Here is a 17,083-nt window from a genome sequence, read left to right as displayed (position 1 = left end):
TAGTGTAACCCCACCTACCAATAGCATCAAACCGGAACAATACTTGTGTGAGATTTTGCTGGTGTGTGGAGCATCCCGTTCAGCTCTGTGTTAAGACGCCTTACAAAAGTGTTTACCCAGGGCCGATCATGGCACTGAAAGACCTCCACAAACCCCACATTTGTGTGCCCAGTTTCTGGCTGCTATTTTATCCAGCTCACTCCTAATACTATATCTTGGCTTAATAGCCAAGCTGTTTCCCGCTCCCCCAACTATAATTACCTAATCTTCCTTCTCAAAGTCCATGCATAGCTGATCTAAGTTTTCTGTAACCTGGCTAAGTTTCTTGGTTTCACAAAACTTGTGACCTATGCTTCGGGGGTTACACGAGTTCCGAGGAGGATGGCCTCTGTTATGAAATTGCGCAGGGTGGAGTTGTTATGGTTGTCAGTGAATTAAAAGTACTCACCCATCACCCTTAGCACTACAATGATTGAAAACAGAAAGTGTCTCCTCAGTATGGCTGTAGAGTAGGTACCTGAGCAATCTACACCCTTCACCCCCCCCCCCCCCTCTGCTTTCCCCCCCCCCCCCCCCCCTCGTTTGTCACAACCACGATGAATGATGAAGGCAATGTGAAACCTCTCTGAAAAATACAATTTAAGTGGTTACAGTATTTGCATAAATTTGAGGTTAAGGTGCTAATACAGGCAAAACCTATCTGCATAAGCCTACAAGACATACTTTTTAAGCCCTCCGATTCACCTGTGCTGAAGGGTTACAGAAAGGGTGGTCTCTGTGGTGAAATCATAAAGGATGAATTGCTATGGTTTGCCAGTGAATGAAGAATGCTCACCAATCACCTTTAACACTACACTACAAACTATAGCTGTATAATTTCATGTTCCACACATAGTAAGTGTGATATGTCTAATCCCCTCACTCCTCACAAACGTGTTGACAGTCAGTTTCTTAGAGACTTCATTCAAGAACATCTCTGACCATTTCTCCTTGAAGATGTCTGTGCACACAGTGGGCTATACGTCTCCTCCAACATTGGCCTATGTGGTCAAGTTTCAGAGGATCTGCTTTCACATCACATTGTGACCCTTCGCCACCACAAAGCTCACAATATGCTCATAAGCCTCAATTGTTGCTGTGTTATAGGTTATTGGTAAATGACTTGCATTCCAGTGAGCATTTCCATGTGTGAATCCTTCCTGTACAGAAAGTAATATGCAAGCCATAGCCACAAAAATGGATGCAAGACAGGATCCATGAGCGTGTGGACAATGCGACAGAGATCTTTCATAATCTGATGTTGGTGCCCGTTGCAGAATCTGACTCATTTTAGGAGATAATCTTTTCAGTAGTGGAATAGCTATTGCTAATGTGCATTGAGGAACAGGTGGATGACACAGTGAAGGCTTAGAAATATCCAATCTGCAGGAAATGTAACAGTATTTCATACAGCTGGAGAGAGAGAGAGAGAGAGAGAGAGAGAGAGAGAGAGAGAGAGAGAGATATTTTTGAAAATAGTGAAGAAATCATTACACTACCTCAACAAAAGTATGATATTCAATTAAGCTGAGTTTTGGAAGAGAATAAATAAATCACCTTCCTGATATATTGGTTAATAACATCATAGTTTCCCCTCCAGAAAATATAACTCATTCAAAGGCAAAACAACTCTTGTAAGTTCCGCCCAGCCAGCATCTCACATTTGATCTGTATTGTGAAGCTGCAAAGAGTAACAGGTTGAAGTGAATGTTAAACAACACAGAGGGTTTACAAGCCGTTGTAATGTGGGAGCTGGAATAGATAAGTGATTATGGAATAGAAAAGCAACTACAGTCTCTTATTGGTGTATAGGTATCAGGACCAGAGGAGATAAAAGTAACTCTCTCAGAGATCATGTGAAAGAACTTGCTCCACTTCTGGCAGCTGTTTGTCATACGTCACGGGAGCAACAAAGGGTACCTAGCTACTGGATAAAAACTCGGATCATTCCCATTTTCAAGAATGGTTATAGGATGGATATACATAATTATAGCCCTATATTTCTGTCATCAATCTGTTGTAGAGTGATGGAGTATGTTTCATGCTTATGTATTACAATACTTCTGGAGAATGAAAATCTTCTCTATAAAAACCAACATGGATTTCACAAACAGAGCTTATAAAACTCTGCTCACTCTGTTCCTCCACAAGATCCACAGTGATGGATGCCATGTTCCATAAATTCAGGACAGCATTTAATACAGCCCTGCACTGTTGTTTAATGAAAAAATATGGGTTTACCAAGTACTGGACTTAATTTCTCACCGGAGTCAAGGCTTTCTTGCAGCTAGAACACAAAATGTTGCTCTTGATAGACCAAAATGGACAGATGTAAAGATAAATTCAGAAGTATCCTAATGAAATGTGATAGGACCATTAATGTTTACAATATACATAAATTATTTAGCAGATAACATTGGAAATTCCACTAGGCTGTTTGCAGATGATGCACTTGTCTATAAGAAGGTAACTACATCAGAAGATTGTCGGTAACTGCAGGAAGACCAGCAGAGGATTGATGAATGATGCAGTAATTGACAGTTGACACTAGGAATGGAGGGGGGTGGGGAGATGAGATAGTGATACCAGAAGTAAACTCTGCCCCACACCATCAGGTGGCTTGCAGAATGTTGGTTTAGGTGTAGATCAGCTGTGTCAGTGATACAAGAGACCTTGCCTGGTGACAGATAAGAGTATGCAGCCCTTCACATGCTGTCCTTCCCCACCAAACACTGTTTTCATAAGTGTGTCACTGATGTACAGTGTTCATGTAATTTTAAATACAGTTCTGAAAAGTTGTTGTAAATTAATAAGTGATGTCTATAGTGATACATGTATGCATCACTGGTGCAGGGAATTTTTCCAGACTGATGAAAATATGCAACTGTTAAATATCTTTGTAATAGAGGTAATAAGCAGCTCTTAAATAATCATCATCCAATTTACTTAATGACGTCTGTTTCTGAAATATATGAAAAAGTAATGTACTAAAGTGTAGCCTCACGTTTAGTAGGAAGAATTTACTTAGCACATCGTTCTACTGTCACTCACCAAATATTACAAGCCATAAACCATAATTTTTTTGTGATCTTTGTAAGATCTGTAATTGCTAAGAACATGTTACTATCTTTGAGAAAGTTAAGTTTTATGGAATTGATGGCTTTACACACAACTGATTCAAACCATACTTAACAAAGATAATGCAAAAGGTTGTGCTGAACAACTCAAATAATGTTGGAAAGGTAGCAAATTTTAGTGACATGGTAGAAATTACAAAGGGAGTCCCACAGGGTTCCATTTTGAGTCCACTCCTATTCAATTTTTGGGTGTGCATATTGATAGAAACATGAACTGGAAGAAGTATATTACTGAACTGCTCAAACAGTTAAGTCCAGTTACTTTTGCTCTTCATATAATTGCTAATTTTAGAAACAAATGAATCAACCTCCTGACATATTTTCATATTTCCACTCAAAAATTTCACATGGAATAATGTTCTGGAGTAACTTAGCACTTCGGAAGAACGTATCAATTGCACAAAAGTAAGCAGTAAGAATAATATGCAGTGTTCATCGACAGATGTTATGTAGGTACCTCTTCAAGGAGATAGACCTTTTAACTGTACCATCACAATACATATATTGGTGGAAAAAAATTCATCATAAATAATCCACCACAATTTAAGAAGAATAGTGATGTCCATACCTACAACACTACAGAAAAGAATCACCTTTATTACCTATTAATAAAGTTGTCAGTGGTTCAGAAAGGAGTTCTGTATGCAGTAACAAAAATGTTTTATCTGTTGTCCAATGACATAAAATGCTTTCCAGGTAGCAAAGCAAGTCTTAAACCTAACATAAAATAATTTCTCCTGGACAACTCCTTCAATTCCATGGACAGATTTCTGTTTAAAAACTTGAAGCCTTTAAATAAAAATAAAAGAAATGCCCTAGCTTGAAGTGTAGTGGCATGGGTAGGACTAACAAATGTGTTGATTAATGTTAATACTAAATGTGTGTAGATATCCTGTAAACTGCCTCATTCCTCATCACTTAATAAATGAATCATTCAAATGATCTATGGAACATGTAACTAAATAACTCTAAGATTTTTAAAAAGATAGTGTACTCCAGAGTAGATGTGAACCTGCATAATAATGGTTTACTTAATTCAATCGCCATGTGGATGTCAGAATGGCTGCTGTGCTTTGTTGAGTCATTGAGCTAATAATAAAAATTTTAAATGTAAAATATCACCAATTGGGATCTTTAGTGATTTAAAAAAGTCATTGCATTAGGTCTGTAGTAATATCCAGTTAAATAAATTATGTTTTTATAATCAGTGTTAGATCAAATTCACCCATCAAGAAATCATAAAAGAAATTTGGAGCTTGACAGTAAGTGTCAGTATATGTTGTCAATGAAAAAGGCATGACATAAACATGCAGAAAGTTTGAAATGACTGGAATGATTGTTCTTGAGGATGTGGATTTATCATGCCGTGGTATTTTACATTTTGCAATGTATGATGCATGTGTAGCTAAAGCAAATAGGGATTCTGTACAGATGATAAACATACCTTTTTTGTTTCCACTGCCCAGAAAACATAAACTTTTCAGGCCACAATGGACATATGGACACCTTCACTCACATTCTGAGTGTCAAAATGTATTTTGTATGGATGACTGTTACTTGACTCTATCTTACAGTGATGGCCTTGTGTGTTAGAAGCTACTGTGGTGACTGCAGTCTGGCAGCCTGCATTGATGAACCATATAGTGGACAAATGCAGAATGTTGATGCACTGGACTGCGATGTATAGATACAACCCCCATTGTTGACTCATTAATATTGTGGGCTGGCTGAGCAGCAAAATGTATGTTGGGGAAGTTTTTTAATTATAGGTTACATCTCTCCTTCTGGTCACTTCATTGTCTATATTTCAGAAGGTCATGCCTGTCCACTTGTAGCAAGGAAAATGCAAGTAGTCTTTGAAGAGCAGTGTCTGTCAGTACTTTCATTTGCATCCTGCGAAATGCTGGGCATAATATTCTCATAGATGACTCCGACTTCACCCTTTCTAAGGCAATACCACCAGCGCTCACCAGTTGCTTTAAATACGGCTGTTTCTGGTGAGAAATTGGAGGTCCACACCTCACCCATAGTAACAAATCTGCTGACTAAATTGGTTTTTTTATGATCCAAATTATGCTGGGAAATATATCCTCATTTGCCTTTGAATTCAACAAAATTGGCTCCCGTATAACAGGAAATTTACTCATACATAATTCTTCTTGCAAAAATAACATAATCTTTCTTCTGATAAATCTCTATTGTCAGCTGTTTTGTTCAGTTGTAACAAACAATAATGCAATATAATATTCTTTCTTGATGTTTCCATTTGTGGTGTGCCTTTGGCACAGCCTTCACATTGGACGTCTAAAAGAAATATGGTACATCTGAATTCATCTGATCATTTCTTAACTGTTTATAATGAAACTGAATACTCCTTATAAATGAATAAACCAACTTGGACTGATGACCTTAGCAGTTAAGTCCCATAAGATTTCACACACATTTGAACACTTTGAGTAACTCCTGAACAGAACGAAAGGGATATGCCACATAAGAGCCTTAAATTTGTTTTAGAAGCCTACAGAAACTGATAACTTCTGAACAGTGCCCACTTCTCTGTACAGTGTGTAAAGAAGTGATGTCCAAATTAACCTTCATTGCCCGCACTCCCACTTTACGCCAACCCACTAAGATCTAAATCAGACAGTAAATCCATTTCAGTGAAATAACACATAGCTTTCTGTTGAGTGTCCACTGAGTAAATGTGAACTTTTCTTTCAAGAGCCTATATTATTAACCACAAATGCCAAGAGTGATATAGGACAGTGAAACCTTGTGGAACATTGAAAGAAACACAATCTAATTTCCACATGAAAGGGGTAACATTTGTTAATTCAGGGTGTATACGACCCGGGACATCCAGGAAAAACCCGGGTATTTTTTCATCCTGGAGAAACCGGGAAAAACCCGGGTATTTTTTAGAATTATGGAAATTTTTCATTTTTTAGTTTTCAGTTAAATTTTTGTAACTTTGACTGGTAAGAACCAATACTCTAACAAAGAATATTACTGTATTTTGTAACTGCAGAATAATACTGCAACAATAAAACGCGAACGAGAGAAGAAAAAAACGAAAATAAAACTTAAGTTGCTAAGGAAATGCACCATATACAAGAACAAAACACAGTGCTCATACAAGCGTCTGCCAACAGCAAAATGTGTCAAAGGCTTTAGGAAGACTATGCTGTGTTTCATAACAACAAATTGCCTCTGATGAGCGTGATGTCACAACTGTTTGCATTAAATTCGTTGGAGTGGTTGCGAGCGAGCTTATGTGCATGGGCAGATGAGTCGCGTATGAGTAGTACCTTCCCCCTCTTCTGGCTACGGAAGTGTGGCAGTTAGCTGTATAAGCAATAACAGCAAGCAGCCAGATGCTATCCGGAAAAATTTTACTGGTGCGCCTAAACTGCCAGATTCACGTATGTGCAACAGGCCTGGAACTAGGGGGTGGGCGCAAACTAGGGTATCTTCCCCGGGCGGCAGTTTTCGGGGGGGGGGGGGGGGGGGGGGGGCAAATTAGTATTATTGAGGAAAAAGACCTTGTTTCACAAAGCGCCAAACATCCAGTGCCCATTGGTCTATCGATTACTCATATGATTTTGTTCGCATCCCTGTTGGTTTTTGAACATCTTTGATCAAATTCTAAGTTGATTTCTGAATGAATCGTAAGTTGATTTTTAAATGCGTGCAGAGTGTACGTGATGTCTCTGCCAGGGGAATCCCCGTCGCATCTAGAAATAAACTTTCCTGCAGACGAAAGGGGACTGGTCTATTACAAGCTGAACGGAATAAAGCCGAAAGGGTGAATGGTCTATTACAAGCTGAACAGAATAAAGCCGAAAGGGTGAATGACAATCGCTGTTTATGTGGTTGACTGGGTTTGCAAATGATCAGCGCTGTAATAACTACTAGCGAATTCGATATATTCAGACTACCAGAGTAGAAAAAACAGCTAACAATCCTTGGCTAGCAGCCGCTAAAGTTCTATTCTGGGAGTAGCGTGGAAAACGCGTTGTACGTACACGTAATGACGCCTAACCGGAGAATAAATGCGGGATAACTAAACCAGCGATTGTGGCGGGGTTAGTGAAGTTAACCAGAGAATAAATGTTGACACTGGCAGGAATAGTTACAGAATTAGTGATGACAAGATTGTTTGTTAGAACGTGGAAGGAGAATAAACGAGGACTCACACAAATCACGGAAGAATATGACGATTCCAAATTTATATAAAATTTTCGTACTACTACTTTTAGATCTCATGCTTCAGAAGCTAGAGTGTATGAATGAAATGTGAAACTATTTCCTAACAAAACTTTCTGCTTGTAGTAGGCCTAATAGGCATTTGATATTGGTACTTCGTGTATTATATTCTGTCGTGTTATAAAAATGACCATTTGTGCCAAAACTGTCTCGTTTATTTGGTGTGTGTAACAATTACTGCAATATTAGGCAGGCCTATTTAGTTTTATCTAGCAGACAGTGACAAAATACACATAATCAGCTCGAGAAACCACACCAGTCTTGGGTGCTGTTTGTATTAACAGCTTTTCTAGTATTAGACAATGACATTTCTTTTTTTGATATAGCAAAACGTTGGTGAACTTTGATGAAGTAATAGATTCTTTCCCAGAAAGGAAAGTACGCCATATAAAGCTGTGGCAAGATTAGAGAGGAAAAAAAGCTAGGACTTAAGGACTGAAGAAATGTGTACTGTCTTGCTTGTCTCTTGTCTTTACTTGTTTTGTGTATCATATATTTAATTTTATGCCACACACAACAGCTAATAGGCAGTAAAGACTGCAAATTTTCTGAAGAGTTCTTGTTCTGCCAGTTACAAATAATCCCATCCAGTATTAATTGCGAGATTTTTTTAAGAGGGGGCAGGATGTCAAACTGGCTGATTGGGAGCAGGAGAGGTACTACAGGATATTTTAATTTCCACTGGCATGAATATAATTTGATTGCACCCATTACAAAATATTACACGTTTGAATTCCACAGAGCGAAATACAGAGATGTGCGAAGGAAGAATGCTGTGGGAAGAGGCTTGGCACTGCATTTCGGCACACTTTAAGACCAAATAACATGTCTTACGTTCCCTCGAACATATATGTTTTATGTGTCAGGCTCTTCAGAAAGATATGTGCTACAAAGTGAAGATAGTTTTGAAAAGTCGATTTTTGTAATTTTTGGCGTCCTACTTCAAACTCTCGAGGGAGGGGGAGCGCCACTATCTAATATTGTCCCGTTTCGGAAATATCGTAGATCTGGACCTGATGCACAGAGCAGTCTGAGTTGTAGTGGGGAGATGGTAGTCTCCACGTGACGTACGTTAAGTGATTTTGTTGTTTCCTCTTCGTTTATTGCTCTCGTGTCAGATGAAAACAAAACGGATTTCTGTGGCCGGGAGCTATCAAGTGAATTAAAATACATTCACATAATTACGAAAGGCTAAAATATATTATTAGTTTCAGATTTTGTTTTGTTTCCGCCTTTCTGACCGTCAAACGTTAATCGCCTTGCAGAACAATAGTTATTTTTGTCGCTTTGATACAGAAATTTGGCTGTTATTTATCTTTTCTGCTGAAGCCAATTTATTTGAAATGAAGTGTTTAATTCCACACTGTTTGGCTAGTTTCAGCTGTTCGCTGAATTTAAAGTTTACGTTTTCATCTTCTAGCACGTATGGTATTATGCCATAATAAAGAACCAAACATGAGATAATATGGTACTGGTACTCAAAGAAAATTTACATCTGAATCTGGACATACAAATGTGCACTTTAAGCCGAATTATGCATTTTAGTATGGTTCACAAAAATCTCATGCTCATGGAGTATCCTCTAATGTCTTGTTTCTTTTATGACATAATGTAAGATCTATTAATGTTTTACACATATGAACGTACGGGCTTCCTGCGTCATTGTAGCTGCGCAAGCATGGCGACACCTGTCATCTGGTGCAACTGTTGAAACGAATCTATTTGTAACAGGTCGTGGGAAAATATTCCGAATTGTTGTTTGAAAACCGTTATTTTCAAGTAAAGTAAATTTCTTTTTACGCAAGATGAACTCTGTGCGTGACTGTCCGATGAATTTCTTAAATCACAGAGTGTTTGACTCTCATTCAAAAATCAAATCTTTGAGGAACGGCCATTTAGAATATTTTCGAGCTCAGAAGATCAGACATTTATGTCGTTGTTAAAAATTTTACTGGCACATTTGTGTGATGTAACACGCGCAAAAAAGATCAACATTATTTGTGAAAGCTTAGCTTCTCTTGCAGCTTATTAATCTTAGATACCAACATTATACGTGAAAGCTTTTCTTTTCTTGTAGCAACACTGTGTATAGTAATTTAAAACATTACCTTTTCCTATCTGTCTGTTTGCGCTACTTAACACTGATGTTGCTATTGGCTGACTACATCACGTGTCCTATGCTCTGAATATCCGCTGTCATCGGTTCATGGCGAGATCGCTTGACATGAGCTACAACTGGCTTATAAAAGTGCATCGCTATTTCAATTTCAATCCTTCAGAAAGTAACATGCGGTGTTTTTGGTGGAATTCGAATTTATACTTTCGTAATACGAAAATATGCAATGTACATGTTGCTTAACATCAGACATCATTCCAAAACTTGTTTTCCCCTGAGTTTCGTTTTCTAAAGTGCCGGGAAATTCTACGCTGGTGTATAAAACCACAACCATTGAAAGGATTGATAAGTTTTACAGTTCTGAGGAAAAGTATACTGTTACTTAACACGGAAAAAGTGTATTTTCATCCCGGAGAAAGTGTATTTTTAACCGGGAAATCCGGGAAAATTCCGGGATTTTTTTTTATTCGTCCACGTATACACCCTGTAATTGTATACCAGATTTACATCCCAGGTTACAAATGTTGCTCAATGAGAAGACCATCTGCATCCACAACAGCCTGGAATCCCACTAGATATATCATGTCACAATTGTTCACAGCACTTAGCAAATGGTGAACTATTGAATGTTCAACTGTCATGACACAGATCATGCACTCCTTGACAATTGTTCACAGCACTTACCAAATGGTGAACTGTTGAATGTTCAACTATCATGACACAGCTCATGCACTGCTTGAAGATGACACATTGCATCCAGTGTTCAATAGTAACTTCTTCAACAATTTGTGGCATAGTTGATTGTGGGCCTCTCACGGGAGCAATTCCCAAATTGCCAGTTAATTCTATCCAACTTGTATCATCATCTTCAACACTAGTGCAGAAAGGTGTCCTCTTCATATTCTTCATATCCTTTTAATGTGTTAATACTTGGGAAGAACAGCAGAACTATTGCTGCTGTTTTGATAAAACAGTCTTATCGGTAAAGCCCTGCTCACCTTGTCCAGGCCCATGTTGACTGACTGCAGCTGTAGTGCACACTGATGCTTGCATTTCAACCCTACATCGCTGTGCCAGTACTGGCACTTAACAGCAAGTCATGACACTAACACTATGAACAACGCAAATCCTGGAGCACATAATCCAAACATCATTTCTGTGACATTGAGTACCCATACAGTAAACAGTTTTCAATCTACATTGGCTCAAACAGCCAAAGTTTGGTTACAGCCAACCTGTATTTCAAATTAATTTTGTGTTTCTTGAAATTATCTACAGCTGTTGTTTACGATCAATGTGACCGTACATGTCTAAAAAGGAGGAAAGAATTAATGTTAAGATTTATAAACAAAAGTTGAACAGTTTTATTCACTGGCTGTGATTCTTTTCTTAGTGCACATTTGTCTTCCTTTTGAAAAGATATGCTCACAGGGCACTGACACAGCTGGGGTACATAATACTTTCAGAACCAATTGCTGAATCATTGTATGCACCAGTTATCTGCACTGCCCCAAGTGGAATTACTTCTAGGAAAATAAGCCTTGATCAATATTTGCCTAATTTGACAATTGCCGCAGATACCAGGTCGTGAATATATTGGAGCTGACTGTTGATATTGTCGAACACCTCCCAAATTGAAGAATTTCAACCCTTTATGACGATAATTGATTGGTGATTCGTGGTTCCATTTTTTCTTTTCCCCCTTCACCACCAAGTTTGCTTAAGCCAAATCAACTCTTATTGAAAAACATAACAGTGCTATTGACCACATCAACAGTTCTCTGTACTGACAGATTTAAAGAATGTACTATAAGATTTAAAGAATGTACAAAATATGGGGCATGTAGAACATTCAAAAATGCTGCAGCTGATTTTATGTCGGAAGCATTGTCCTTTATTATGATAGTGATTTGCAGCTTGACATTATATTTGTTGATAACGGCCTTCACCCGATTTGAAGTATTTTTGTGGTGTGCCTTTCTTCTGAATGAAAGCACTGTAGAAGTTGACTTTGAATCTTCGCAACTATAAGATGTGCTGCAATTGCATAGAAACTGTTGTTATATACAGTTGTCCACTGGTTGTTGCCTTTATTGCAGTCAGATCATTTTTAATTTTATCAAATAACTATGCATTAGAAAGTTCAATAACAATATTCTAATTTGTAACATATAATCTGAGCAAAGGATATTTATGAATTTTTTCAATGTTGTGAAAATAATATAATTTTATTGAATGTGATTGGAATTATGACAGTGAGAGAATTATTTATTGGTTGTTGCAAACAAACATCAGGTAGGATGAGGGCACCACAAAAGAAAATAACTTAGTATCTAGTTCAGAACCAAATGACACTGGCAGGCTGGATACAGCGTATGTCATGCATAAGAGTGTTTCTTGTACTACAATTAATTAGGTGAGATATTTATATGTTCTCATGTCCATAGGGCTCCACCAGTACCCCACATCGCATCTATTACAACATCGTCTTCTACACAACCAAGTGCAATTGGGTCAGCAGCAGCAACATCAGCAGCAGTCACAGCTTCTTCATATTTTTCAAAGAAGAAGAGTGATTCCACTTAAGTCAAAAATTCTTTGCACATAAAAAAAAACTAGTACCTGACTGTTTCAGATCTGTGATATTTTACTGTTTTTGTTAAGTAGTAATGAATTCTAACAACATTACTTTGTTTCATACTGATGATTGTGCTAATTGATTATATAATGTATTATGTCTGTGGGCACATGCACACTGTGTGTGTGTGTGTGTGTGTGTGTGTGTGTGTGTGTGTGAGAGAGAGAGAGAGAGAGATTACATACATGCAGCACAATTTTATCCTGTATGGGCTATAATTTTTTGTACAATAAACTTAAGTCATAAAGCAAAATATTTCGTTCTTATTCAAAACTGATATATACATTTTAAAACAATAACAACATGTCACAAATACTACTTCTATGAAAACTTCTCTAGAGTTCGCTAATCATTTGTCTAATGTAGGTATTCACAAGTGCTGTTAAGCTATTTCTAATTACCATGATGTGCATTGGTTATCGTACATCTGGTTTTGGTATGCCATAAATTCGATATCATTTTTTGACTTCTTTTTCTCTATCTCTGTAATCCGCAGTGCACTTACAATGTATGGCAGAGGTTTTTTGTTTATTTCATTTATACAAATCTTCTGTTGATTCTTTTATGCATGTGAGGTACTAGCATGTCGAACGAGCCAAAATACAAATTACATAGAATATGTAACAATGGCTGTCAGGAAAAGTACTGTTAATATACAGAAATAGTTGCAGAGAAAATAAAAACGTAAAATTTGAACAAAAACAAAAGTAAAGTGAAGAAAAAGACATCAAAATAGGAGTAGTACAAGAATTAACACATGTACAATGATACAAACAAAAAATACAGGAAGGAAATTTCCGGCAGAATGAAAATAATTTGGAATAGAAGAGACCACTCACTGTATACCAAAAGTGTTTAGTTATCACCAGGCACCCAAAAAAGAGAAATAAAGCTTTGTTAGCTTTCAGCCAGGCAGGTGGACTGGTACGGTGGTTGTGTCAGATGGGTTGGGTAGAGGGAGATAGTTGCAGAAAGTGGCGTTGGGAATGGGTAGTTACTGACTCAGAGGGTGGTTTGCAGACTAGCAATGCTAGGGGTGAGGGTTGGCAGGTGCACAGGTTAGGCATTTGGCGCACAGGTACCAGAGCTAGTGAGAAGCGGCAAACGATGTGCAGGCATATATTGGGATTGGGAGGGGGTGACAGTCCAGAGGAAGCAGAAACTGTTGAGTAGAAGGTGTGGGTACTGTGGGGTAAAATAGATTGAGGCCTAGAGGACTACAGGAGCAAAGGATGTGTTTCAGGGATAGTTCAAATCTATGTAGTTCAAAGATAATGGGAGTGACATACCCCATGCAACAGATATATCCCTGTGTGAGAACTAGGTGGAAAACCTGCCCAATTCTCACACAAAGTGCATTGTATTCCACTCGTATACCATCGGAGACAGGGCCACTAGCTTTTGTTAACTGTGGGGCTGGGAGCTATTGTTGCAACACATCCTTCACCTATGCAGTCCTCCTGGCATCAATCTCCACTAAGCCACTGTATCCACACCCTTGACCCAATAGTTTCCGCTTACTCTGTCCTGTGACCCCCTCACAATTCACAATTTCAAGTCATCTTCATCCTGTGCCACTCCTCACCAGCTCTTGTACCCGAGAGCCCGTACCTAGTGCATGCATCTGCCAAGGCCCCACCCCCGCCCCTCTGTATTCTGAGCCTGCACACTTGCTACCTTCCTCTGAACCACTAGCTACCATCTCCAACTCCTCCACTAGCTACCATCTCCAACTCCTCCCTCTCTCCCCCTCCCTCCCTCTCTCCCCCTCCCTCCCTCTCTCCCCCTCCCTCCCTCTCTCCCCCTCCCTCCCTCTCTCCCCCTCCCTCCCTCTCTCCCCCTCCCTCCCTCTCTCCCCCTCCCTCCCTCTCTCCCCCACCCTCCCTCTCTCCCCCACCCTCCCTCTCTCCCCCACCCTCCCTCTCTCCCCCACCCTCCCTCTCTCCCCCTCCCTCCCTCCCTCCCTCCCCCTCCCTCCCTCCCTCTAACCCCCTCCCTCCCTCTCTCCCCCTCCCTCCCTCCCTCTAACCCCCTCCCTCCCTCTCTCCCCCTTCCTCCCCCTCCTTCCCTCTCTCCCCCTTCCTCCCTCTCTCCTCTCCCCACTCTCTCTCCCTCTCCCCCCAACCCTCCCTCCCTCTCGCCCTCCCCCCTCCTTCTCTCCCCTTGTCCCTCCTTCTCTCCCCCTGTCCCTCCTTCTCTCCCCCTGTCCCTCCTTCTCTCCCCCTGTCCCTCCTTCTCTCCCCCTGTCCCTCCTTCTCTCCCCCTGTCCCTCCTTCTCTCCCCCTGTCCCTCCTTCTCTCCCCCTGTCCCTCCTTCTCTCCCCCTGTCCCTCCCTCCTTCTCTCCCCCTGTCCCTCCCTCCTTCTCTCCCCCTGTCCCTCCCTCCTTCTCTCCCCCTGTCCCCCCCTCCTTCTCTCCCCCTGTCCCCCCCTCCTTCTCTCCCCCTGTCCCCCCCTCCTTCTCTCCCCCTGTCCCCCCTCCTACTCTCCCCCTGTCCCCCCCTCCTACTCTCCCCCTGTCCCCCCCTCCTACTCTCCCCCTGTCCCCCCCTCCTACTCTCCCCCTGTCCCCCCCTCCTACTCTCCCCCTGTCCCCCCCTCCTACTCTCCCCCTGTCCCCCCTCCTACTCTCCCCCTGTCCCCCCCTCCTACTCTCCCCCTGTCCCCCCCTCCTTCTCTCCCCCTGTCCCCCCTCCTTCTCTCCCCCTGTCCCCCCCTCCTTCTCTCCCCCTGTCCCCCCTCCTTCTCTCCCCCTGTCCCCCCTCCTTCTCTCCCCCTGTCACCCCTCCTTCTCTCCCCCTGTCCCCCCTCCTTCTCTCCCCCTGTCCCCCCTCCTTCTCTCCCCCTGTCCCCCCTCCTTCTCTCCCCCTGTCCCCCCTCCTTCTCTCCCCCTTTCCCCCCTCCTTCTCTCCCCCTGTCCCCCCTCCTTCTCTCCCCCTTTCCCCCCTCCTTCTCTCCCCCTTTCCCCCCTCCTTCTCTCCCCCTGTCCCCCCTTCCTCTCCCCCTGTCCCTCTCTCCCCCTGTCCCTCTCTCCCCCTGTCCCTCTCTCCCCCTGTCCCTCTCTCCCCCTGTCCCTCTCTCCCCCTGTCCCTCTCTCCCCCTGTCCCTCTCTCCCCCTGTCCCTCTCTCCCCCTGTCCCTCTCTCCCCCCCTGCCCCTCTCTCCCCCCCTGCCCCTCTCTCCCCCCCTGCCCCTCTCTCCCCCCCTGCCCCTCTCTCCCCCCCTGCCCCTCTCTCCCCCCCTGCCCCTCTCTCCCCCCCTGCCCCTCTCTCCCCCCCTGCCCCTCTCTCCCCCCCTGCCCCTCTCTCCCCCCCTGCCCCTCTCTCCCCCCTGCCCCTCTCTCCCCCCCTTGCCCCTCTCTCCCCCCCTTGCCCCTCTCTCCCCCCCTTGCCCCTCTCTCCCCCCCTTGCCCCTCTCTCCCCCCCTGCCCCTTTTTCCCACCTGCCCCTCTCTCCCCCCTGCCCCTCTCTCCCCCCCTGCCCCTCTCCCCCCCTGCCCCTCTCCCCCCCTGCCCCTCTCCCCCCCTGCCCCTCTCCCCCCCTGCCCCTCTCCCCCCCTGCCCCTCTCCCCCCCTGCCCCTCTCTCCCCCCCTGCCCCTCTCTCCCCCCCTGCCCCTCTCTCCCCCCCTGCCCCTCTCTCCCCCCCTGCCCCTCTCTCCCCCCCTGCCCCTCTCTCCCCCCCTGCCCCTCTCTCCCCCCCTGCCCCTCTCTCCCCCCCTGCCCCTCTCTCCCCCCTGCCCCTCTCTCCCCCCCTGCCCCTCTCTCCCCCCCTGCCCCTCTCTCCCCCCCTGCCCCCTCTCTCCCCCCCTGCCCCCTCTCTCTCCTCCCTGCCCCTCCCTCTCTCCCCCCCGCCCCTCCCTCTCTCGCCCCCCGCCCCTCCCCCCTCTCGCCTACTAGGAATCAAGAAACACAGCATTAACCTGAACATTGCTATTTACTGTCTTGATGACAGGAACTGTCAGAGGGAGGAGCATATTCCATAATTCTTTTACTGAATCATGTAATTGACATACATCTACAGATATGTGCAGGGCTTTTTTATTTTATATTTATCTTTATTTCTTTAACTAGTGACTCTCATCTGTTCCAGTCTTTTGAAACGCTTTACTGCTACAGCCACCTAAAGTATACAGTTACTAGAAGAGGAGCAAGTACCTTAATAAAATCAATGTAATAATCATACAGATATCATAAATGTACAGTTGCCTTTCCTGTGTTGAGCAGTTTTATTTGATCTTCTAGTCTGCAGCCACTTATCTCACTGTATGTTAGTTTGGCATTTGTGTGAAAATTGAAATAGGAACCTCAATGAAATAAATTTGGCAACTGAATTCAATATTTTATCTGCTCCTTGTCAGTCTCAATTTTTTAATGCTCCACTGATTGCTGGGTGACTAGAAATAGTTTACTTGGACTCACTGAAGCTTAGAATGAGTGTTTGAGTGTCATTTAATCACTTTGTGCACACAAAGTGATGAGCACACCAGAAGATGATGAATTATTTTTTGAATGGAGTGTAACAGAGCAAAAGAACAATAATACATATCCACTAACCCACTGTAACCACACCATCTACCCAATAGCTTCCCCTTCCTCTGTCGTGTCATCCCATCCAAATCCACACTTCCAAGTTATCTGCACCACACCTCACCATCTCTTGTATCTCTGTGCCACATACTTAGTATTTACATATCAGATGCAAACAAAGCATGGGAAAGAAACCCAATACAAAAAAGAAGAAATCCTCAATGCAACACAGATGTGTAACAATTATGAAGATGCTATCAGACTGTCGGGACTAAAAGAGTATGATACCCTAATGGTAGCACTAGGCGTGTCATGAGAATTGCCCATTGAAATGGCAGAATAGCAGCCACCTTGTCTCCAGAGT

The 17,083-nt window shown here is 42.5% G+C and overlaps 1 protein-coding gene across 3 annotated transcripts in view; it reads left to right on the top strand.

Annotated features, from left to right (window-relative positions):
* Positions 1-12,404, top strand: part of LOC126471610 (spindle assembly abnormal protein 6 homolog) — a 269,622-nt gene extending 257,218 nt beyond the window's left edge. For all 3 annotated transcript variants that reach the window (XM_050099849.1, XM_050099848.1, XM_050099850.1), the window contains one exon: positions 12,006-12,404. In XM_050099849.1, coding sequence (XP_049955806.1) covers positions 12,006-12,144 — 139 coding nt within the window. In that variant the 3' untranslated portion in view covers positions 12,145-12,404. The remainder of the gene's footprint in view (positions 1-12,005) is intronic.
* Positions 12,405-17,083: the final 4,679 nt, after the last annotated feature.

Source organism: Schistocerca serialis, chromosome 3 (genome assembly GCF_023864345.2).
Source record: "Schistocerca serialis cubense isolate TAMUIC-IGC-003099 chromosome 3, iqSchSeri2.2, whole genome shotgun sequence".
In the NCBI taxonomy this organism is placed as follows: Eukaryota; Metazoa; Arthropoda; class Insecta; order Orthoptera; family Acrididae; genus Schistocerca; species Schistocerca serialis.
Note: the sequence above shows the minus strand (reverse complement) of the source record. Positions and strands in the feature narration are given on the sequence as shown.